The 24981-nt window shown below is 42.9% G+C and overlaps 1 protein-coding gene across 1 annotated transcript in view; it reads right to left on the reverse strand.

Annotated features, from left to right (window-relative positions):
- ATG2A (autophagy related 2A) overlaps positions 1 to 24981 on the reverse strand; it is a 214730-nt gene that overhangs the window by 23555 nt on the left and 166194 nt on the right. The window contains exons 33-38 of the mRNA XM_073604869.1: positions 22861 to 22996; positions 19447 to 19656; positions 14572 to 14673; positions 14355 to 14439; positions 14142 to 14271; positions 4447 to 4519 (exon numbers count right to left, since the gene is read on the reverse strand). Of these exons, the coding sequence (XP_073460970.1) occupies positions 4447 to 4519; positions 14142 to 14271; positions 14355 to 14439; positions 14572 to 14673; positions 19447 to 19656; positions 22861 to 22996 (736 nt within the window). The remainder of the gene's footprint in view (positions 1 to 4446; positions 4520 to 14141; positions 14272 to 14354; positions 14440 to 14571; positions 14674 to 19446; positions 19657 to 22860; positions 22997 to 24981) is intronic.

Raw genomic sequence — 24981 nt, forward strand, 5'->3', positions numbered from 1 at the left:
GGTCCCTGCACAGTGTGCGGGTCCCGCCCTGTCATCTGCCTGCTCAGCTGGGGAAAGCGGAGCGATCCCCGCTGAGCAGCGGATAAACACGGGGCGGATCAACACGGATCCGTACCGTGTGAAAGGGGCCTTTCAGGTTGTCATTATGGGGTATTGTTTTTAGAATTTTGAGGAAAATAACAAATTTAATCCATTTTGGAATAAGAGCTGGTTCACAGCGGGACTTCAGTGCGGCTTGCAAAATGACTTCTGTATAGAAGTCAATGCAAGCCCCTCCGAAGTCGCCCCAAAGTAGTACAGGAACCTGTTTCTAAGTTGGAGCGACTTGAGTCGCTCCTATTAGAATGGTTCCATTGTACAGAATGGAGCGCGACTTGTCAGGCAGCTATGTCGCCTGACAAGTCGCCCCTGTGTTAACATGGGTCTGAGGCTGCAACATAACAAAATGTGGAAAAAGTGAAACGATGTGAATACTTTCCGGATGCACTGTAGATTCCTGTGTGGCGCTCCTCTTATGCAAATGCCCCCCCCAGGAAGTCGCATCCTATGGGGGCACTCGGGTGGGCTCAAGAGGGAGAGAGCAGAGAGAGTCGCTACTCTTGATCACATCGTTGGATTGAGGTGGGGCTCAGGTAAGTATAAGCAGGGCTGGGGGGAATCATAGGCACAGAAATTTTTAACCTTGATGCAGGGAATGCATTAAGGTAAAAAAAACCTTTTATTGACTTGGAGTGCATTGAGGAACACCGATCTGTGTTTATGATCATGCTCTCAGTACTGCCTTGCTACAAAACTGAGGCATGCTGTTCATAGGAGGGGTAAGGCCCCTTTCACACTGGGGCGGTAAGGGGCGTCGGCGGTAAAACAGCGCTATTTTTAGCGCTGTTTTACTGCGGTATTCGGCCGCTAGCGGTGCGGTTTTAACCCCCCGCTGGCGGCCGAAAAAGGGTTAAAACCCCTCGTATATTACCGCGGTATAGCCGCGCTGTCCCATTGATTTCAATTGCCAGGAGCGGTTTAGGAGCGGTGAATACACCGCTCCTTCACCGCTCCAAAGATGCGGCTTGCAGGAGATTTTTTCTTCTCCTGCCAGCGCACCGCTTCAGTGTGAAAGCCCTCGGGCTTTCACACTGAACAAACAGCGGAGGCTGTTTAGGGGCGGTTTGCAGGCGCTATTTTTAGCGCAATAGCGCCTGCAAACCGCCCCAGTGTGAAAGGGGCCTTAGGCGGTAGGGGGCGTCGGCGGTAAAACAGCGCTATTTTTAGCGCTGTTTTACCGCGGTATTCGGCCGCTAGCGGTGCGGTTTTAACCCCCTGCTGGCGGCCGAAAAAGGGTTAAAACCCCTCGTATAGCGCGGCTATAGCGCAATAACGCCTGCAAACCGCCCCAGTGTGAAAGGGGCCCTAGTGTTCGTTTTGTTTTGTTTGTTGTTTGGCAGTATCCAATCCCCCTGTAGGTTGCAATATAACCTGAAGGTGAAAAACTTCCCATATCCCCCTAAATGGACTCCAAGAAATTGACTTTACAAAGACCAAAAACTATTATTGCTTTAGGTCATGGGAATATACACTATATTACCAAAAGTACTGGGACATCTGCCTTTTCACGCACATGAACTTTAAATGGCATAAGTTTGTAGGGTTCAATATTGCTTTGGTCCACCCTTTGCAGTTATAACAGCTTCAACTCTTCTGTATAGGCTGTTCACAAGGTTTAGGAGTGTGTCTATGGGAATGTTTGACGATTCTTCCAGAAGCACATTTGTGAGGTCAGGTATTGATGTGGACGAGAAGGCCTGGCTTGCAGTCTCCACTTTAATTCATCCCAAAGGTTTTCTAATCAGGTTTAGGTCATGACTCTGTGCAGGCCACTCAAGTTCCTCCATCACAAATTCGCTCATCCACGTCTTTATTGACCTTGCTTTGTGCACTGGTCCAATTTATTTGATGGAGGTGGAGGGGGGATGGGGTGGGGGAGTATGGCGTGGGGTTGTTTTTCAGGGGTTGGGCCTGGCCCCTTAGTTCCAGTGAAGGGAACTCTTAAGGTGTCAGCATACCAAGACATTTTGGACAATTTCATGCTCCCAACTTTGTGGGAACAGTTTGGGGATGGCCCCTTCCTGTTCCAAAATGACTGCGCACCAGTGCACAAAGGAAGGTCCATAAATACATGGATGAATGAGTTTGGGGTGGAGGAACTTGACTGGCCTGCACAGAGTCCTGACTTCAACCCGAAAGAACACCTTTGGGATGAATCAAAGTGGAGACTGCGAGCCAGGTCTTCTCAACCAACATCAGTGCCTGACATCACAAATGTGCTTCTGGAAGAATGGTCAAACATTCCCATAGACACACTCCTAAACCTTGTGGACAGCCTTCCCCAGAGTTGCAGCTGTTATAGCTGCAAAGGGTGCGCCAACTCAATATTGAACCCTACAGACTAAGACGCCATTAAAGTTCATGTGCGTGTAAAGGCAGGCGTCCCAATACTTTTGGTAATATAGTGCGTGTCCAATAACAACAAACTTATACCAAACATTAGTCACTGGTTTTGCTTGGTATTTTGCTAGGTAGTATAGCCCTGCCCATATCATTCACTGTCACATGCTTCTTCTAAATTGAATATACAGCGGGTAAAAAATATTAAACACCATTTTTCTAGGTAAATATATTTCTAAAGGTGCTATTGACATGAAATTTTCACCACATGTTGGTAACAACTTATGCAATCCATACATACAAAGAAACCAAAACAAATAAGTTCAGAAATGAAGTTATGTGTAATAAAATGGACTGACACAGGAAAAAAGTATTGAACACATGAAAAAAGGGAGGTGCAAAAAGACATGGAAAACCAAGACACCGGCTGAAATCAGTAATTAAAAAGCAATCCTGCCCCTTGTCAGTGCAAAATAATATCAGCTGGTTCAGTCTCAACTGATGGCCTATAAGAAGGTGTCTCATTACCAAGGTGTCACACACGAAACATCTTATGATGGGTAAAAGCAAGGAGCTCTCTCAAGACCTTTGCAACCTTATTGTTGCAAAACATACTGATGGCATTGGTTAGAGAAGGATTTCTAAACTTCTGAATGCTCCGGTGAGCACTGTTGGGGCCATAATCCGGAAGTAGAAAGCACATAATTTCACCATAAACCGGCCACAACCAGGTTCTCCTTGCAAGATTTCTGACAGGAGAGTGAAAGAATTATCAGAAGAGTTGTCCAAGAGCCAAGGACCACTTGTGGAGAGCTTCAGAAAGACCTGGAATTAGCAAGTACAATTGTTTCAAAGAAAAGAATAAGTAATGCACTCAACTGCCATGACCTGTATGCACACTCAGGTGGGGACCATCATGGTGTGGGGCTGTTTTTCAGCATAAGGTACTGGCAAACTTCAAATCATTGAAGGAAGGATGAATGGAAAAATGTACAAAGACATTCTTGATAAAAATCTTCTGGCATCTACCAGGACGATTAAGATAAAATGAGGGTTGACATTTCAGCAAGACAATGATCCCAAACACAAAGTCAAGGAAACTCTCAAATGGTTGCAAAGAATGTAAATAAAGCTGCTAGAATGGCCCAGCTAATCACCTGACTTCATCCAATAGAAAATCTATGGAAAGAACTAAAGATCAATGTTCATAGAAGAGGCCCACGGAACCTTCGAGATTTGAAGACTGTTTGTGTGGAAGAATGGGCCAAAATCACACCTGAGCAACACATGCGACTAGTTTCTCCATACAGGAGGTGTCTTGAAGCTGTCAACAAAGGATTTTGTACCAAATATTAAATAAGTTTCAGTAGCGAGTTCAATACTTTTTCCCTGTGTCATTCCATTTTATTACACATAACTTCATTTCTGAACTTATTTGTTTTGGTTTCTTTGTATGTATGGATTTCATGTATTGTTACCGACATGTGGTGAAAATTTCATATCAATAGCACCTTTAGAAATATATTTACGTATAAAAATGGTGTTCAATACTTATTTTACCTGCCGTAATGAGCTCTCCTCACTGAGTTCTGCAAAGCGTAACTTCAGCTCTCAGCCCCCTGCTTTCTGAAAGCTCAGATAGTCTGTATAAATTCTGGACTTTGAACGGCTGTAGAGAAGACAAGTTTCCAGATAAACAGGTACGACTTATATAGGAGGATGTGTTTAATATCTGTGTATTCCCTGAGGCCAATTACTTCACTAAGTATATCTAAGGATTTACAACCACTTTAAAGAAGTTTTGACCCAAAGAGAAGATGCTTAGACATTCGCACAGCACCTTTTTTTTTATAACTAGACCCCCAAAGGATCTGCTTTTCCCCAGTAATGTTATTCTAATTTTTGGTAGACATGACAGGCTAACATTTGTTGACATAGTGGGGAAATGATTGAACATACTTTAGCTTTAAATAAAGCAAAGCTCTGCCCGCAGCATCTGAGACTTACCACTTGTTCTGTGGTTACATGCTTGCCTTGATAGTCTAGCCATATTGGTACCTCTGACGTGAAGCGAAATTCTCTAGGAAAATTATATCAAATTGTATTGTTAGCAGTGGAAAATAGATTTAAACTAATTTCAAAGCTAATCATTTGAAGAGTCATTTTTGGTAAAGAGCAGTTTGTATCAAAAATGATTTCCATTTATTCATTATAATAATCACTTGCCCTTTCATCCCTTGTAACTTACCTAAAGGCCAAGTTCACCTTTCTGAAATGTTTTTGCAGGAAAAAAAATAGGATTTTTAAAAACAGCTTACCTGTAAAATCCTTTTCTTTCGATGGACATCAGGGACACAGAGCCACAGTAATTGCTGATGGGTTATATAGGGTATCACTGGTGATTGGACACTGGCATACCCTATCAGAAAGTTCAACCTCCTATATAATCCCTCCCCTTGCAGGGATACCTAAGTTTTGTAGCCAAGCAATATAGTGTATTAGAAGAGGGGCGGGACCTCTGTGTCTCGTGATATCCATCGAAAGAAAAGGATTTTACAGGTAAGCCGTTTTAAAAAATCCTATTTTCTTTCTCGAACAGCACGGGACACAGAGCCCAGTAATTACTGATGGGATGTCCCAGAGCAATGCTTATCTGAGGGGGGGGAACCACGACCAAGTAGGATGCAATCAGACCTGAGGACCCTGTACCGCTGCCTGCAGCACACATCCTCATGCCTTCTCACATCCACCTGATAGAATCCGGTGAATGTATGGACTGAAGACCAGGTTGCGGCCTTGCAGATCTGAGCCATAGAGGCCCGGTGATGCACTGCCCAAGAAGCACCAATAGCCCTTGTGGAATGTGCCTTGATCTGAAACGGAGGAATCTTCTGTTTCAAACTGTAAGCCTGAATAATCAACTGTCGAATCCATCTAGAAATGGTAGCTTTTGACGCTGCCTGTCCTCTATTGGGACCCTCTGGCAGCACGAACAAAACATCCGTTTTGCGAATCTGAACAGTTGCCTCCAGATAGGCCCTGACTGCTCTTACTACATCCAACGAATGTAGTAATCTCTCTTCCGGAGAACAGGGATCTGGAAAAAAGGCAGGCAGAACAATGGCTTGGTTTAAATGAAAATCAGAAACCACCTTTGGTAAAAAACTAGGATGAGGGCGCAGTACCACTCTATCCTTGTGTACAATCAAATAAGGCTCCTTACAGGAAAGGGCTGCTAATTCTGATACTCTTCTAGCAGAAGAAATGGCTACCAGAAAAATTTACTTCCTTGTCAACAAGACCAAACGGAATCTGACTTATTGGTTCAAAAGGCTGTTTCTGTAACACAGACAGAACCAAGTTCAAGTCCCAGGGGTTTAGGGGCGCCTTAACCGGAGGATTAAGACGCGTCACCCCCTGTATAAAATTTCGGACCAAAGAATGCGAAGCAAGTGGCCATTGAAATAATACTGATATGGCCGAGACCTGGCCCTTGATGGTACTCAAGGCCAGCTTCATCTCTAACCCCAATTGTAGAAAATCAAGAATTCTACGTATCACATATCTTCTGGGATGCCAACCCCTGGATTCACACCAGGATAAATAAGCTTTCCAGACTCTATGATAAATCATTCTGGAAGCTGGCTTCCTTGCATTGATCAAGGTATTTATCACAGAGCCTGAAAGCCCACGGCTCTTCAGAACGTGGGTCTCAATAGCCAAACCGTCAAATTTAGCGTTTGTAAGGCAGGATGGAACACTGGACCTTGAGATAACAGGTCTGGGCGTACTGGTAGTGTCCACAGGGAACCCACAGTCATCCTTACTATTTCCGCATACCACGTGATTCTGGGCCAAGCGGGGACCACCAGAAGTACTGACTTCCTTTCCTGCCTGATCCTGCAAAGGAGTCGTGGCAGTATCAGAATAGGCGGGAATGCATAAATCCGTGAGAACCGATGCCACGGAATCACCAACGCATCCGTCCCGCATGCAAGAGGATCTTTTGTTCTTGCCACAAATCTGCCTATCTTTTTGTTGAATCGGGATGCAAAGAGATCTACATCTGGGACCCCCCATCTTTGGCATATGTTCCAAAAGACGTCGGGATGTAGAGACCATTCCCCTGGAAGTAACTTCTGGCGACTTAAATAGTCCGCCTGCCAGTTCTCTATCCCTGGAATGAAAACTGCCGATAAGCATGGCACATGCCTCTCTGCCCAGACTAAGATTTGGTTCACCTCTGTTGAGCAACTCGGCTCCTGGTGCCTCCTTGATGACTGACATAGGCCACTGCTGTGGCATTGTCAGACTGGATCCTGACCGGGCAACCCTGTAGCCTGATAGTCCAGGCCTTTAGGGCTAGATATACCGCACGGATTTCCAGAATGTTGATGGGTAAGGTCCTCTCTGTCTTGGACCATACCCCCTGAACCGCAGACTGTTCCAGAACTGCTCCCCAACCTGACAGACTGGCATCTGTTGTTACCACCATCCAGGTAACCGGCAGAAAGGATTTCCCCTTCTGCAGGTTTTCGGGAATGAGCCACCAACTGAGGCTCTGACGCACCGCATAAGACTGCATCGGAAAGTCTAATGCCTGAACTTTCTTGTTCCAGGCCGACAGAATACTGCGTTGCAGCAGTCTTGAATGAAACTGAGCATAAGGAACTGCTTCGAATGAAGACATCATCTTCCCTAGCAGCCTCATACAAAGGCGGACAGAAGGACCCTTCTTGGTCCTGACTGCCAGAATCAGCTCCCTTAAAGCAGTGATCTTTGCCTGAGGTAGAAATATTTTCTCCTGACTTGTATCTATGATCAGACCCAAATACTCCAGTCTTCTTTCTGGTTTTAGGAAAGATTTTTCTAGGTTGAGGATCCAACCTAGGTGTTCCAGATACTTGACTGTGGTTCTCAAATTCCCGTTCAAGGAGGCTACCGACCGGTCTATCAGTAGCAGGTCGTCTAGGTATGATATGACAGCTATACCCTGAGCCCTTTATCTGGCCAGAGGACGGGTCAAGACCTTTGTGAACACTTGAGGTGCAGTGGCTATCCCAAAAGGCAGAGCCACAAACCGGAAATGGTGCCCTCCTATCTCGAAGCGCAGAAACCTCTGATGAGCAGGAAAAATGGGCACATGCAGATATGCATCTCTGATGTCTATCGATGCCAGAAATTCTCCTCCCTGCAGGGTGGAGACTACTGTCCGAATTGATTCCATGCAGAAGGACTGAATCCTTAGGAATCGGTTCAGATCCCTTAAATTCAGAATGGGTCTGACATCCCCATTTGGTTTTTGGACCGTAAAAAGGTTGGAATAGAAGCCCAATCCCTGGTCCTTTGCGGGAGCCATCATAATGACCTCCTGCGACAAAAGTCGCTCTAACGCTAGAAGAAGCGACTGCTTCTTCTCTGGGTCTCTGGGGACACTTGATCTGAGGAACCGAGGAGAGGGAAATTCCTGAAACTCCAGCTTGTATCCTAAGGTTACAGTGGAGATTACCCATCTGTCCTGGAAGTCCTCCTGCCAGAGCTCTGAGAACTGTCGCAGTCCCCCCCCCCTCGAGCGAGTGGGGGCGCCCCTTCATGAAGAGGTCTTAGTGTCTTGCCTAGTAGGCTTCTTCCCCCAGGACTTCTTCTTTCCCTGGGGTTGACTCTTGTCTCTGGAACCAGACGGAGGAGGCCATCGAGACTACCTGGAGGCTGAAGCCCCTGGCGCTGGGGACAGAGTCCGTTTGAAAGAGGGATGCTTCCTCTTCTTCTTGACAGGTAAGAGAGAGTACTTTTCCCACCAGAGATTCTATTGATATAGTCATCCAAGTCTTCTGCAAACAACCTTGCACCACGAAATGGGAACCCAGCCAGCAGCTTCTTACATGGTGCTTCGGCTGACCAAATTTTCAACCATAGGATTCTATGTATATGCACCAACCCCAGTGAAAGACAAGAGGTTTGCACGATAGAATCTCTGATGGCGTCAACAACGTAGGAAAGTTAGCCAACCCCTGGGCCTGCTGTTTAGGTAAAAAACTTTGATAACCTGCTTAACATGGTCTCTTAAGTATTGACAGACTCCAATCGCTGCAACTGCAGGTTGAGCCACTGAACCTGCCAAGGAGAAAACATCCTTCAATAGGGATTCCATCCTTTTATCTACAGGATCCTTGAGCATCTGAGCATTGTCTACAGGACAAGTCAGATTATTATTTACAGAGGAAATGGCGGCATCAATGGCCAGTATTCCCCACGTTTTAAAGCGGGGGTCCACCTATCGTTTTTTTTTTTTGGAGTTCATTCACAAACTTTTCTTCTCATGATTATCTACTCACATGTTCTGTGTAATAAGTCCGCCTGTGTCCGATTTCGTTGTAAAGAATAACTTATAAAATTCACTGAAGGCGGTTTCCATCTTCATTGTGGGCATTTGAAGCCCACAAGCATGTATTTCCTGGATGCTGTGAATGCTGTGCTCCCAGCATTCACCGAGATGTTGTGATGACGCTGTTGCACAATGCATGCTGGGAAGCCTGAGACTAGCTCCCAGGGGACTATGGGAGGTCTGGGAGAGGCTAGAAACACGCCTACTCCCATGGGAGGAAAACCAGGAAGTGCTAAGAAAATTAGAAAAAAAAAGGTAATTACGGCGATTTAAATTTTTTTACACAGCATGTCAGCATCTAGGCAAGGAAGAGAATGCATAGAGATAATGTTCAAAATTTGGGTGGAACCCCGCTTTAATAAACTTTTCTTCCATCGGATAAAGTGTTGAAAACTTTTTCGGCGGAAAAAAACGTTTATCTGGGTGATCCCACTCAGAATAAATGAGCTTTTCAAGTAAATTATGAACAGGAAAAGAATGTGCTGTTTGAGGAGGTTTCAGTGACCCTAAAGAAGAAGAGGGTTCTTTAACTGATTCAGATATGGGCAACTTAAATGTGGAGCGGACCAATCCAGTAAGGATCTGCACTAAGACTTTCTCCTCCTGGGAAGTCGCAGAGGGTCCCTCTTCACCTGATTCCTCCGAAGAGGAATCATCCATCTCATCCTGATCCTCTGAAAGGGATTTGTCTCCTTTATCCCAGAGCTCCTCAGCCTGAGGGTCTTGGGAAACAGAGGAAGGCCTAGTGCGTTTTCTTCCACCGAGTGAAGATGTAATCACGGCCATTAATCTCTCCTCTAAACCACTAATGGTTGAGGAAAAAAACCTCCTGTGTAATGTATACAGGGGCTGAAGTGCCGAAGGCAGATATAGCCCCTGACCCCAATGGCTCCCTCTGGCTAGCCATCCCTGGCCCCTCAGGGGGGGGGGGGGATGGGATGCTGCAGAAAGGGGATCCTCAGAACCCGAACGAGATCCCCTAGAGTCTGTGGTTCTTAGGGTGTTTGAACCTCTTCTACCCACAGTGCAAAGCAACAAGGAGGAGGTATCACAAAATGAACACTGACTGCTGAGCGATGTAGTCCGGCTAAAAGCCTTGCTACCCAATGCCCAGTCTGGTGTTACCTTAGTAAATGCTGCCTAGGAGAATGCCTGTGTCCCACCTTACATGCGACCGTCAGCTCTGTGTCCCTCCAAAGGCTGTGTGCCTGTACAGAGTGCTTTAAATAGCCTGCAGCCGGCCTGTGTGGGCGTCTGAGCATGCTGTGCTGACGCCCCGCCCCTCCCTCCACCGCCCCCCCCTCTCGAATTTCGAAAAAACGAGCGCTTCCCGCGCTGGCCGACCCTCCGGAAACAATATGGGGGAAAGGCTGGGGGAGGAAGGAGAGAGGCCGGCAGTGATGGGCCTGCGCCTGTAATGGCGGCGGTGCTCGAGCGGTGTACAACCGCCTTACAGACACCTGTGGCCTCCCCCCTAGCCTGGGGGGAACATTCGTGAAGGAGAAATCCCCCCATCCCATTCTACCTGGAGCCGGCCGGAGAAGCTGTGCAGCATGAGACACTGAGACCGACATCAGCATGAGAAGGTATGTGCTCTTGGCAGCCCCTGGTGGTCACAATAGGCATAGCATGCATTTACCTTAAAGGAGAAAACCTACTAGAATTAAAAAATTCTGTGGAATCTCCTCTTACCTTATCCAGCTGCAGGGTTCTGTTATACAGACCCAATCTTCACCTCTCATGGTGGGCTCCATTTGAAAAAAACGTCAGAGACTGGGGCCCCCTACGAATAGGGAGATCCACAGTTCTGGCCCTGTAAAGCACCCGGCTAGAAATCAGGCTAGAAAAAACAATTTCTAATATGCGGGGTACAGCCCTCTAAAAAGAGAAGCGTTACAGGTAAAACCTTGTTTCTTCGGACACGAGGCTGGGTACCATCCAATTCAGCCACAAAAGGACACTTTGAATGGATCCGGTCTGCCTGGCTTGCCCCAGTATAGGATATAGGATATTCCCCTTGGAGCTCAGCACAGGACATCTTTACACGTCCATCACCTAAGACACTGGCGTAAAAACTGAGCTATCCCTGCAAGGGGAGGGATTATATAGGGGGTTGAACTTTCTGATAGGGTGTGCCAGTGTCCAATCACCAGTGATACCTATATAACCATCAGTAATTACTGTGGCTCTGTGTCCCGTGATGTTCGAGAAAGAAATATCTGTATTTATTATTTTTTCACAGGAGCCTGCAGAGCATTGTACCCGTGATCAACCCATATGGACTGCCAGTTTCAGAGCTTCAGGAAGTGTCAATGAACAAGGCGGGCGCTCCTTAGCGCCCTTGCAGTCCATTGAAAACTACAAGCTGTCTTCTGCGGTGGTAGATGGGACTTGTAGTTTATTCATTTACAGATTACTGTGAGTAAATGACTCAGCTGTGTCCTACAGCCATTTCACAGAAACTCTTCTCAGAGTGCCAGTGTAATAGACAATGCATTTTTGGTGCACTGAACTCAAAAACAATGGAGATTAGGTATAAGGGCATGCAGAAATGCAGTAACATAAAGACCCTCTGTCTTGAATTTCTTCTTAAAAAAATCTGTGCACTTGCTTGTATGTGAGGGTGCCCAGGAACTCATGTGGCTACAGCCTCATAGCTACCGTGTTTCCCCGAAAATAAGCCCGGGTGTTATATTTATTTTGGCAATCAAAAACACACTAGGGCTTATTTTCAGGGGATGTCTTATTTATTTATGGTATGTACAGGTACAATGATCTTAAAGTGGTTGTCACCTTAAAAAAAAAAAAAAAAAAAAATCCTGTTCCTTTAAAGCATGATAGATTGCATAGTGCTTGTGCTGTGTCATTTATCCATGTCCTGTGTCCCCCTGTCTTCTCCCCCTCCCCGTCAGGTCAGGAGTCAGTATTTGACAAAAACATCTTAAAATACTAAATAATAGAATTATGTAATCCATTTTGTAGGAATTGTGCAGGCATGGGGTGCAGCGTGTCTCCCTTTCTAATTGTTTTCAGGGAAATACCTTTTGTTACAGCTCCCCTGGGTGACACATGAACTGCCTGAGCTCTTCTCCACTCCGAGATCCCTGCTGACATCAGCCCGCTCCGTGCACTGAAGAGGGAGGGGCTGCCGACGTCAGCCAGGAGGAGAGCAGAAGAGGCAAGAGCCGATATCCCCGCTGAAGACGTCAGCCAGGAGGAGAGAAGAAGACCTCCGACGAGTCTGTAAATAAAGTATTTGCACAATGCAGTTACAAAGGGAGACACACACACACCTTATAGCGGTGTAATCGTTCGGCAAGGTGGATTACATTTTTTTAAAACAAACTTTACTAGGGCTTTTTTTTGGGGTAGGGCTTATATTGCAGCCTTCCCCGAAAATCCTGCTAGGTCTTATTATCGGGGTAGGTCTTATTTTTGGGGAAACAGTATATATCTGTAGTGCAAGATCTAAGGCATTGCTGCATCCAAGGCATTGCTGCATTCCTGCTCATCACAGGAAATTGTAAATGACAATTGATGATGTCGCTACCATGCTGCTCATTGTTCTCCTTGCAGGAGACAGAACAAGTCATGGTAAGCCAGTAATTGAAAAAAAATGCAGGGAAACAGCAGGCAATACTTGTGACTAGTCCTTTGCCCTCTGCCAGCCTTTTTTGTGGACAGCTTCTTGAGTTCAGTTCCGTTTTAAACATATGAATAACTAAATGCAAAATACAATAAAATATCTGAGTCACAGCCAATCATGATGTTTTTATTTCTGCATGCTCCTTTAGCCTTGGCGCTGCAAAATGCACAAAGCTTTGGATGAGTCTAATCTCTATAAATTATTTTAAACATCAGAAAAAAAGTTAGTGGCAACAAGTTCCTACAATCACACATAAAACACCTAATTTATTTTAGTCGTGTAAGTTGAATACGCTAAATAAGCAGAAATAGGATTTTTGTTCTCACTGTAAAATACTTTTTTTTTGGAGGTCATTGAGGGACACTGGGGATTTTTAGACTGTTGGGATATACTGCTGCCTACAGTAGAAATGGACACTGGCAACCAACAACACAGTCAGAGAAAAAAACAACTGAAAATGTGGTACTCACAGAGAGTACCTTATTTTCCACAGAGAGCCGCTTGCAGGACCTAATGCCTGAAGTTGGCATCAGAAGAGGCCCAAATATTTTCCCGGCAGAAAAAAACTAGACCAGGTGGTAACCTTGCAAACTGGAAAAAAAGTAGCTTGATGCAAAAAAAACAAAAACAAGAAGCACTCGTTGTGTCTAGACAAAAAAGGAGCAACCCGATAAGCGAATAAATTGGATGATGTTCTGCCTAAATCACCTAGAGATGGTGGACCGAGAAGCATTGACTGAGGGAGAGCCCTTGGAACATATCCAGACAATGGAGGGAATTTTCTTTTTCATGAGCTGGAGCCAGATAGAGGAATGTGAGAACAATGTCCTGGTTGAGGTGAAAGGCAGAACTACCTTCGGCAAGAAGTAGTCCTGGGCCTAAACATCACCTTGTCGCTATGCTAAACTAGAAAAGGTTTCTGTAGGATAAGGCCACCAGTTCAGATACTGGTCATGCAGAGTTGAGGACTACAAGGAATACCACCCTATAGATAAAAGTGTGGTTATAATTAGACTCAAACTGAAATTGTAACCAGTTGTATAAGTTGTGGGTACAGAGCTATTTTAATGGCTGGAACAGCTCACTATGTTATGCAGTAAGTAGCCTTAACCAAACATGAACAGATAAGGTCATAGTGCAAAGTTTTCACTTTCCCACTATGTACTTAAGGCCCACTGGTGCTCTGATACAAGTTTCAGATTCCAATCTCACATTTTAGGGAAGAAGCACCGCTCCAGATGAGTAACAAATAATCCCCTTCACGGTCTTCACTTGTAGGTGCTTGCCCAGCTCACTACCATAGACATAGGAAAAAGAGAGAGGATGGCCACAAACCACAGCAGGACGTATTCCAATAGCAAAGAGTTTACTCCAACATTATTTCCCACGACAAAGTGGTTAATCGTAACATTATAATTAACCATTGTTGTGTGAAACGCATCAACATCTTCTGTATTATGTGCTGCATGTCATGCTCATATTGTTGGAATAAATTCTTTGCTATTGCAAACTGTCCCACAGAGGTGTGGGGCCAGCCTCCTTGACTCTCACCCTTTGTGTTTAATCTTTGCACTGCTCTCTTGTACATTACATTGTCTTATTACAGCTCTCTTGTATTATTTTTCTTTTTGCATTCCACATAGTTTTTCTGCAGCTTAGGGCTCACTATACCTGAAATAAATGGGTTGATCAGATGCTGAGCTCACAGATGATGTGTCCTCTTCATTTGAATCCATTGAGTTTTCCAGTCCTGATTCATACTCTGAGGCACTTTGCTTGCAATGGCTGTCTGAACGCATGACTGCAAATAAAAGGATACATTTGTAAGGGTTGGCTGGCCTCAAGTAATTGTTGACTATATAAAGTATTTCCCATAATACCCACCATCTGAACCTAGCTCCATGGGAACCACAGGTTGAATACCAGAGGCCAAACTGGTGAAGAAGTCTTTCAGAAAAAAGAGAGCATCCTAAAGGGACAAAACAGAAATATCATGACAAGGAAGCCAATGTAAAAGACTAAGTATAAAATGCAAGAGAGATTGGGGGGTAATGTATTGTGTGAGAGTACCCATATAAGAACAAAAGGATAATATAGTTACCTGATCAATGTTCAGGCGAAGGGGCATTAGGGACATTCGAAGACAACACTCAGGTCCTCCCAAGCCAGCCTCAGGATGAACATGGAGGGCTTTAATGGTGAGCTTCAGAGCAAATGTCACAAAATTAAAGGTTATTAAAAAATAAAACAGCTGTTGAAAATAAAACAGGTGAAGACAGCATATAAAGAGCACATATTTCAAGTAGCCAAACAATGTTTTACTACAAATGTATCCTCTCTCTAAGGCTTCATTCACATGGGCATATGTGTATTTTCTGAAGATCGTGCATAAAATATACACATATACTTGTGTCTAAAAGTGTACAATTCTTCTAATGGCTTTATGCATGTATGTGCATTAAATCTGCAGATATGTAGGGCCCCAGATGCAGCTTTGTCCTTTTCTATTTAAACATCTAAACACTGTGCACATATTTGTTTGTAAACACAGCTGTGTGTATGACCCCATCGTTTCCTAGCGATGTATTTTTATGCATACAAAACTATATGCTGTGTGTATCTAAAATGCATCATTTAAAGCAAATGTGTGAATGGGATCTAAACAAGAACATTAACATATGTGGTTAAGAATAAAAATGAGCTCAGCATGTTTGGACACAAGATCGAACCAGATTGAACTATCCCACCAGGAAGCTGTCAAAGCAGACAGCCAATCATAGGTGACAGAGGCATGCCCTGCAGCTGAATGTATAAAAGGGGCGTGTATACACGTGGCTGCGTAAGTGGGAAAAGTTTCCGCCGCCTATGATTAGTTGTCTGCTTTGACAGCTTCCTGGTGGGATAGTCAGTCGGGTCTGGACTCATGGCCCTGGTCAAGAACATGAACAGATACAGATAATAGAATAAAAAAAAAAATATACACTGTAAAATCTTCTCTTGGAGTGCGCTGGGAGACACAGGAATTTGGATATTGTCAGGATACACTGACTACAGGAGGACTGGACACAGACAAATAAAAAAACTGTAGGTCAGCCCCTAGGATAACTTCTTCTCTACTCAAAAAGCCTCAGTTTGTAACAAGCAGTACCAAGAGCATGTTTAAAACAGAGAGGGTTGGGACCAATCTCCTTCAATGGACTCCAAGAAAATGATTTTAGGTACAGTGCAAAAATCTTATATTTTTATTTCTCATCTACTCAGGTAGAAGGGAATTCAGATACTGTTGGGACGTCCAAAAGCAGTCCAACTGAGGACCAGGAAACAGAGGAACGAACAACTAACAGGCCCAATGAAAACAGGACTGCAAGAAGTCCAAGAGTCACATGAAGGACCAACACTTTAATCTGAAAATGGATGAGGCCGAGTCCCCTATTAGGTAGGGAATCTGCAGATCATCCAATGAAAGAGGACCTAACACCAGGTGGTTAAGGCCTCTGAAGTTATAAAGGCATTCACAGTTTCTGTCAGAGGATACCTGCAGCAGGAACCTAGAGTGATCTGCCTCCTGACAATCCAGGGAGGCACGGGGCCATGGGTGAGTCTCTCCTCCATGCCCAGAAGATACCAGGTGAGGAGAAACAGTTTCCAAGGGAATGCCCCTAAAAGATCAGTGCAGATGAGACTATGACTTACGGTATCATCAGCGCAGGAACCCGACTACTTCTGATACAGGAAGAACTTCTATTCCCCCTTATTGTTGAAGACAGGGGAGCACCAAAATGGTGTGACCTAGGAGATTTGCCCAATTGTTTTACAATGCAGAAGGAATCACTGCTTGTACTGGAAAACCTGAACCTCAGTAGTAATTCCTCAATGAGAAAATCCCTCATATGTATAGAGGAGAATCTGTATCAGTTGCCTGATCAAGAGACTGGTAGATCACACCAGGAACTAGCTGGTCCATAGAGAAGTATACATTCGGCCACACAGGAAGTAGACCTGCAACAGCTGAGAAGGGAGCTGAAAAAAAATAATAAAATAAAACAAAACAAGAGAAATAAAGAGTTACCCTGATAGCTGGGTTCCCCAACACCCATCGCTCCTGCAAAGGGGGCGAGAGGGGTAACTTCCCGAAATTCCCAAAACATGGCCTGTTGGGGGTACTTGAAGACAGGGTTGAGAACCACTGTTCTAGATGACACTGAAGATCCAGGGCATGATCTGGGTGTGGAACAGTCAGAGCTGTTTCCAGTCAACCAACTAGTAGGTAAGGGGGTCCTTCTAAAAAGGGTAGGACATTGAGAAGTAACATGAATCCCTAAAGGGCTTTACTTGATCCAAGGAAAGGGAATTCACTTGAAGGAAAGGTTGGAGGCCTAGATGGGCCACAGCTCCAGGAGGTCTGGAGAAAACTTGGCCTAGACCAAAAAAAACTGGGCGTGAGAGAAAACTTAGGGAAGCAGGGAAAATGCTTTAATCTGTGCAGAAGCAAAGAAAAGATAGGAGATCAGCTGAAGGTGTGCCAAAGGCAGGGGACAGGCCTGTGAGACTACAGGGGTATCCTCCTCATCTGAATGATTTAGAATTAGTGCCCCTACTTGTAAAAGTGGGGGCATACCTTTGGGGAAGGCTTTTTAGAGGGGCACGGCTTGTCTGATTTGTAGCCCTAGGGGCTGTCTGGTAGATTGTGTACACCTGGGGACAGCTACTGCAGAAGTAAATGAAGGAGAAGGATGGGGTTCAACCAGCCTCCTCGACTGATGCCAGTGTACATTCTCTGGCCTCCTATAGAATCTTTGATGATGATATCAATTGTAGGTCCAAAGAGATAACTCACAATTCAAAGGCCAAGCAATGTCAAAGAAAAAACAATATGAAAGATTAGCACCAGAACACCCACATAACCACTAGCAAAAAAAGGGGAAATGCACAGCCCTTCAAGAAAACGTCAAACAAAAATGCAGCGCTAGTGATTAATATAAAGACAGAAGGAAGAAATAAAGCTCTTCCAAAAAAAAACAAAAAAAGGGTCCACAATGTAAGTCCATATAAGTGCATAGGAGTGCAATATTTTCTTCAGTGAACCAAAAATGGGAGAAATGACCACTCAGATCCCAATTCTGTCTCAATCAAGAGAACAGCACATGTGCATTGTGCAGCATTTAATACTGCACAATCTGCATGTGCTGTTCTCTTGATTGAGACAGTATTGGGATCTGGTGAGTGGTCATTTCTCCCATTTTTGGTTCACTGAAGAAAATATTGCACTTACATTGTGGACTTTTTTTTCAGTGTCGTTTTTTTAGTAAGGGCTTAATTTCTTCCTTCGGTCTTTATATTAATCACTAGCGCTGCATTTTTGTTTGACTCAAGCAAGTCAGATGCTCCTCAGATATGGCATTAGAGTGCCAGTACCTTAACCAGAGTGCTCTGCTCATCTGCATAGACCTCGAACCCATGCGGGACACAAGCTTAGATGCTTGTAACAGGCCATCACAACTGAAGAGTAAAGCTCTCAAATATTGTTGTGCGTTCTCATTTAAAAAGTCATCTACCCCACTGGTGAAGAGATCCTTTTTGAGCGATCTAACCCATTCTGCCAGTGTTTTACAGATAAAGGTCACAGCCAACACAGGACGGAGGATGGAGGGCAAAGCGCATACACTGCAGGAAGACATTTTGGCAAAAGAGACTTTGTATGTCTCCAGGCAAAGATCTCCATCTCCTAGCAGTTTTTTATTGTTAGAGTGAAATTCAGCTTTAAGGTTACAGGAAGAGTAATTGGGGTTACAAGGAGATTTTCATCACTAAATGCTACTGTATTGCGTTATACGGAGTTTTGCACCCCCCTTGGAACAGCCTCTGCTAAAAAGAAGAAAATAATGAATGTAATAGGATGTCCATTACAGCTGCATCAGAACCTTATCACTGACGAATGTCAGTTATTCTTTTTTACTGGGATCAGCTAACAATTGAGTCTGCCAATATTCAAACAACATTTCAGTTCTATTAATTATTTCTTTTGTATGTTTGTGCAGATTTAAAGTAGAACTATGGGGGGTTCCCAAGCCAATCCCTGCAAATTAAAAGCGTAACTTCAGTCATTTTTTTATCCTTCCATCTATTAAATCGTCTGCCTTTGTCGTTTTAACTTTGGATAGTAAAACTTTTTTTTCTGCCAGTAAATACCTTATACAGCCCACTTCCGGTTTCTTATCTGGTAAAAAAGCCTAGGCTAAGACATCATGCACAGCTCTGTCTCTCACTCTCGTGAGAGTTTGCCAGAAAGGGGGGGGGGGGGGGGGGTGAGCCATAAGAGGGCCAATGAGAGCTGCAGAGGTGGAGGTGTGCCTCTGTGTGTCTGTGTTATCCCAGGAAGTGAACAGGCAGCAGCTTCAGCTGCCCACAGTTAAAATGGTTACAGCCAGACTCAGTGGAGGGAGATTTTTGCAGCCTATTTGGCAAGTACAGAGTCACAGTGTATATATAAAATAATATGCAAAGTGGTTGGACGGAAGATTCAGAATGGAAAAGATGTTTTTATTACAAATTATGTGAGGAGACTGCAGTTCCTCTTTAAGGGATTTCCTTGGGGACCTCCAGGTCACCAAAACTAGTGTCCCTATTGGAAGATTTCCCCTTTATTACTTTTCTGGGGACAATCCAAAATTTAGGATTTTTTTAACTTTCACTTTCAATAATAATGGTAAACAGGACAAATAGAGAGGGTGAATCTCCTTAATGGAGGCACAGACAGCAAAAAAACTGACAAGCGATCTAATCCCTCTCCACTCTATCCAAATTTAAAAAAAAAAAAAAAAAAGTTATGCCTTTAGTTATACTTTAATACTATGAAATAAATGCCTGATGTGGAACAGTGATTAAATTATTTTATTGTGAACAATTTCCAATGCCTCATCCAGTTTACAACTCTACTGAATGTCCCCATTTATTTCATTTTTCAGTCTGGTCTTACCATGTTGGAGTGCGCCCTACGGGGCATTTTTTCACTGGTGTACAAATACAGGAACTTGTTGATGTGGGATGAAGCCAGCCTATCTCTGATCTCCAGCTCCTGGACTATAAACACTTGACGTGCAAGGGGGACTTCTGCCCCCTCACCTGCATGGAGCTTCTCTATCCCTGCGGTGGAGGGAGCTGGGTATGATTCATGTTGGAAACTCACCTAGAAAAATGGAATTGTATTGACATTTGCTGGTTATGCAAACATTTAAAATCTCAGCATCTTACAAATCTTAGCAAAAAAAAAAAAATTATATATATATATATATATATATATATATATATATATATATATATATATATATATATAACACAGAACAATTAAGCAGTTCACAAAAATCTTTCTGGCTTATATAAAGCAGTCTTGATTGTCTTCCCATCTGGTGTGCTCTGCCTTGGAACTAGCACATCATCTAAAAGTCGTTCAAAGGCAGCGTCTGCTATGACATACAACAGTTGTCCTGACAGGAGAGGGAGTGAAAAGTGGATCACATTTTTCCTTTCAGCAGCCTACAGCAGTCAGAACAAGAAACATTTACTAACTGTTTGCCATGGGATTATGTACTTTGCTTTACCAAATTATTGTTACATAAGTATATAGTTGGTAGGGTTGAATAAAGCATCAGCGCCATCCAGGTCAACCTATGTGGATATGGGTGTATAAGTGTGTATGTATTTATGTCACTACAATATTCACTAAGATGCCCATTGAAGAGTTATTTTGAAATTATTGACACTTCCCGCTGATGTCTCCAACTGTGGAAAGAAGTTCCACATCTTAATTGGTCTAACAGTAAAGAACTCCCTATGCAGTTCAAGGTTAAACTGCACTGCAAAATATTGATTAGCCCCAACATTATACATTGTAATGTCCAAAAAGGTAGACTTAACCAGTGCAGTGGCGTTACTATAGCCAGATTAGATTGCGAAACTGCTAAAGAGCCCAACACTGTCTGGCTACATAGTCATTTATGCAGTTAACAAGTAAATTTAGAAAATACATTTGAATAAAAAGAATATACAGTTTGGGAGCCTCTACTACACCATTGCTGAGAAAGTAAATAGCATTTTGTATTACTAGAAGGATTTTGGTTCACAGAATACAAAGCATTCTGTGAACAGGCAAGGGGGGAGGAGGGGCTGCTGTGTTGGAGATCCGCAAGTAAATTGTTGGAGCATCGAAGTACAAACAAAAGCTATACTTATTGGCATTAATGAAATTGTAGAGAACAGGTAGTAATCCAGAAGGCGGCATAGAACTCTTGAGATATAACTATTTGCAAACCAGCATATATAGTTTTTTAAACTAATCCATCCAAAAATAAAGGGAATTTTAACCCAACACAATCCTCCAATAATTTCTAATGTAACAGTGATAATAATATCTAAAAAATGTGATAAAGAAAAATGAAAAATATTTTGTGACGTGCGACCACACCAACACGTGATAAAAGAATGGGTAACCGAACCCACATTAACATCTACATAAGTATATCTATATCAAGCCAAAAAACAAACACATCACAACAACACACAAAAAAACCCCCAAAAAACAAAAAAAAACAAAAAAAGTCCATGAAGTGTCCCAAAATATAATGCTGAAAAAAGAAAAAAAAATGTCCGTGAGGAAGTCTGACGACGAAATGTACCTAGGGTGTAGCTGTTGGAGGCATCGTTACCATGCTACATTGGATATCTGCTTGGGGATCGTGAGATCCGGGACAAACAAATATAACATATGCCTGTTTTTTTTTAACAAGAAAAACATATGCCTGTTTTACCAGTTCCGGGAGACACTTTTAAATGTGAGCGCTATGTGGTTTAATAAAATAAGAAACCTTTTTAAAGGATTTTATGCTATGCTGTGCTTGTCTTATTTTGGGTTATACTTCTCTGGCAAGATTGATTATATAAAAGTGGAGGAAAATTGGGAGTGGCTATTTTTTGAATTTGCAGACCATTGTGCCTTGAAAAGGAAACTACCTGTTGGACGTCAAGATTAATTACAACTGAGGAAGTCTGAGATCACCAATCACGAATCTGCAGAGTATTGCACCCTGCTCAGGGAGAATGCATGTTTGCTGGTTCCTCATCACCAGCCACTAACTTTGGTGAGTGATCTTGATTATAAGCAGTGGAGAATACATTACTTGGCATGGTGTTTATATTATGAAGAATTTGCTACTTATGCCGCGTACACACGGTCGGACTTTTCGTCTACAAAAGTCCGACGGACGCCGACGGACCAAAGCTGGCTGACAATCCGATCGTGTGTGGGCTTCCCCGGACTTTCAGCGGACTTTTTCAGCCGCAAATCTGACGGACTTTAGATTTGAAACATGCTTCAAATCTTTACGTCGTAACTACGCCGGACCCAGAAATCCGCTCGTCTGTATGCTAGTCCGACAGACAAAAACCCACGCTAGGGCAGCTATTGGCTACTGGCTATCAACTTCCTTATTTTAGTCCAGTGTACGTCATCACGTACGAATCCGTCGGACTTTTGTGTGATCGTATGTAGGCAAGTCCGTTCGTTAGAAAGTCTACCGCAAGTCCGCCAAAAGTCTGTCGAAAGTCTGTCGGACGGGCTGTCGGACTTTTGTAGCCGAAAAGTCCGACCGTGTGTACGCGGCATTACACTTGTAGTGAACAAGTTCCATTGACCACCTTTTTTGATATTATATTGACACCTAATATTTTTTTATTTGTTTTGTTTTTTCGGCATTATATTTTGGGACACTTCATGGACTTTTGTGTTTTGTTTTTTGGTTTGATATAGGTATATTCACAGACTTAAGTAGATGTTTATGTGGGTTCAGTTACCCATTCTTTTAATCACGTGTTGGTGTGGTCGCACATCACAAAATATTTTTCATCTTTTTAATCTCATTTTCTAGATATTATTATCACTGTTATATTAGAAATGATTGGAGAGAGATTATAGGATTGTGTTGGGTTAATATTCCCTGTATTTTTGGATGGATACGTTTAACAAACACCTGGGCACAGCGCTGTCTTTTTTCACATTTTTTTCCATGTTGAGATTTCTCAATCAGATAACAGCAGAACAGGATTAATGAATAAGTATCACCCTGGCACAGTCTAAACCCATGTTTTATATTTAGTTTATTTTCCTCTTTAATTGCGGACTCCTATGACAGTAGCTCTCAGTTTGAAGATACCTTTTACCAGTCTGATTTCCACTATTCCCAAACACAGTCACTAATCCACTGAGCAGTAGTGGTCTTTTAATGGGTATCAAATAGCTAATCACTATGATAACTTAAAAAAAAATGCTTAACCAGGTTAGATCATCATTTTTTTTATTACCACCATAAAGACCTGGAGCCCCAAGGATAACACTTACTTTGGTCAACTGGATCTCCATTAATATGTCATGAATCCTGCCACTTCCTCCTTGGGTCCTCCATGTGTTCTGTGGGCGGTTGGTAACAGAAGATCGGGAAGGGGAACCACGGGCATTTGTCATGCTTGCTCTTGACCTACCAGACCCAACAAGAAAAAGCAAACAATGTAATAAAATACACTTGCACACAAAAAACCGTTTTTTCAACTCAGATCACTGGAAATTTACTTTTCTATTTGGCAAGGTGGAGCAGCAAGAAATAAGACTCTGTAAATATTAAAGCGGTATTAAACCAAAAAGCAAACATTTATATTGCAGCATTCATTTTCTTTTTTCTTTTATTTTAACCTGGTGATCCAGTCAGTAAGTTTGTTGTTTTTCAAAAGAACCAGCTCTCCACCAAAATGTATCAGTTACAGAGATGAGACAAATCGTTTAACAGTGGCATGGGTGCTTATAATGATCAACTTTTATGTACAACTTTATCCTAAAAAGAAAAAAACTGCTTTTACTAAGTATTAGCTGGAGTTTGGCTTCAATGTGTTAGTGTATCTAAATCTGCAAGTACATAAAACAATCACCTCCCCCTAGACTGACAATGCTGCTGTCCAAAGGTGCCCCTGTGCTCATTCAACCAGAGGGGGCACTCTAATATAGGACTGGCCAGATTACAGGATGAAAACAAAGGGGAAAAAGCAGGAGGAGAATTGATAAGCTGCAATATATTCAATTTTTGTTTTGGATTTATTATCGCTTTAAAGTGGATGTAAACCCGATTCATGAAATTTAACCTAAGCACATATCTGTAGTGTTTTCTTATCTCTCTCCAAAAGTCCTGTGACTTTCTGCTGTTCGTTGCTCTGTTATCAGCATGATAACTTCTGACAAATTTTTGGTCAACCAAGATAAAACCAGCCTGAAATTTGTGTTGAGGGAGGTTGCTACAAATAGATTAACAGAGAGCTTGACTTGTCACAGCACAGCTCTGCAAGTCTCCACCTATGTGGAGGGGGGGGGGGTGCCTTTCCTCCAATCAGCTGTCTTGGCTGTATGCCAAGAATCCACTCTCAGTGCTGAACAGGAAGAGAAAATCTCTAACACAATGTGCACTTTCTAAAGAATATAGCAAGTTGAAGACAGCAGATATAAATGTAAAACTTGTAGGATTTGTTTCATCCCTGTGAATCATCTGAGGCGGTTTACTTCACTGGATATAGTAGAGGGTTTACATCCACTTTAACTAATTTTCTCACAAATTTCTTGCTGCTCCAGGGATCTGTCTATAGCTGAAGACTCAAGCTCAAGAAAATGCAATATTCCTGTGTGGTAGAGGAATCAAATCTGGGCACATCCGCAAAACATAATAAACGTTTTAAGGTTCTGTACACATAAGGCCATGGACTATGCAAAAACTGGAACTTTTGTGAACATTTGTTAAAGTGCTCTAAATAACTTTGGCTACAGCGTTTTGTATTAATATTATATAGATGGCTGTAGAAAGTTAAAAGCCTGTATTGTACACAATTATCTCTGAAAGTGTATGGCGACGCTAACCAACTTCTCTTATTTCTTCTGTTAAATATACCATATTTTATATTGGTTTGATAGGTGCAGAAAAATCCAGTTCCTATTGGAAATTTAGAGCTGTGCACACTTCCTATGTTGTATTAAGGAACCTAATCAGTCCTCCCAGTTCTTGGACTACAGAACAATTAGTCTATATTATGTGGGGATGACAGGGAGAGCGTAATAATTTGGCAAAAGTCTGGGTAGAGTTGACATGATTTCATGTAAATTCAGTCCACAAAATCCTGTGCGTTGTCAGTCCAAAACATGAAATTGGGAGCTAAGTGTATTTAATCACCACTTTTTTATTTATTACTATATAAAAAAAGGGGGAAAAAAAAAAGACCGAAAACTTTGAAATAAAAAAAGTTTTCTTAATTTCTGCTATACAACTTTGCAAAGAAATAATAATTCTTCATAAATGTAGGCCATAATGTCTATATATTTAGTAATTATCATGGAGTAAAGTCAAATGACATACAGTAGCTACAAGCCTCCTGGTAAACATCTTGATCATTCTTTCTTGATAGTCATTCCCATAAAAACATCATGAGG

This window comes from Aquarana catesbeiana, linkage group LG11 (genome assembly GCF_042186555.1).
Source record: "Aquarana catesbeiana isolate 2022-GZ linkage group LG11, ASM4218655v1, whole genome shotgun sequence".
Taxonomy (NCBI): domain Eukaryota; kingdom Metazoa; phylum Chordata; class Amphibia; order Anura; family Ranidae; genus Aquarana; species Aquarana catesbeiana.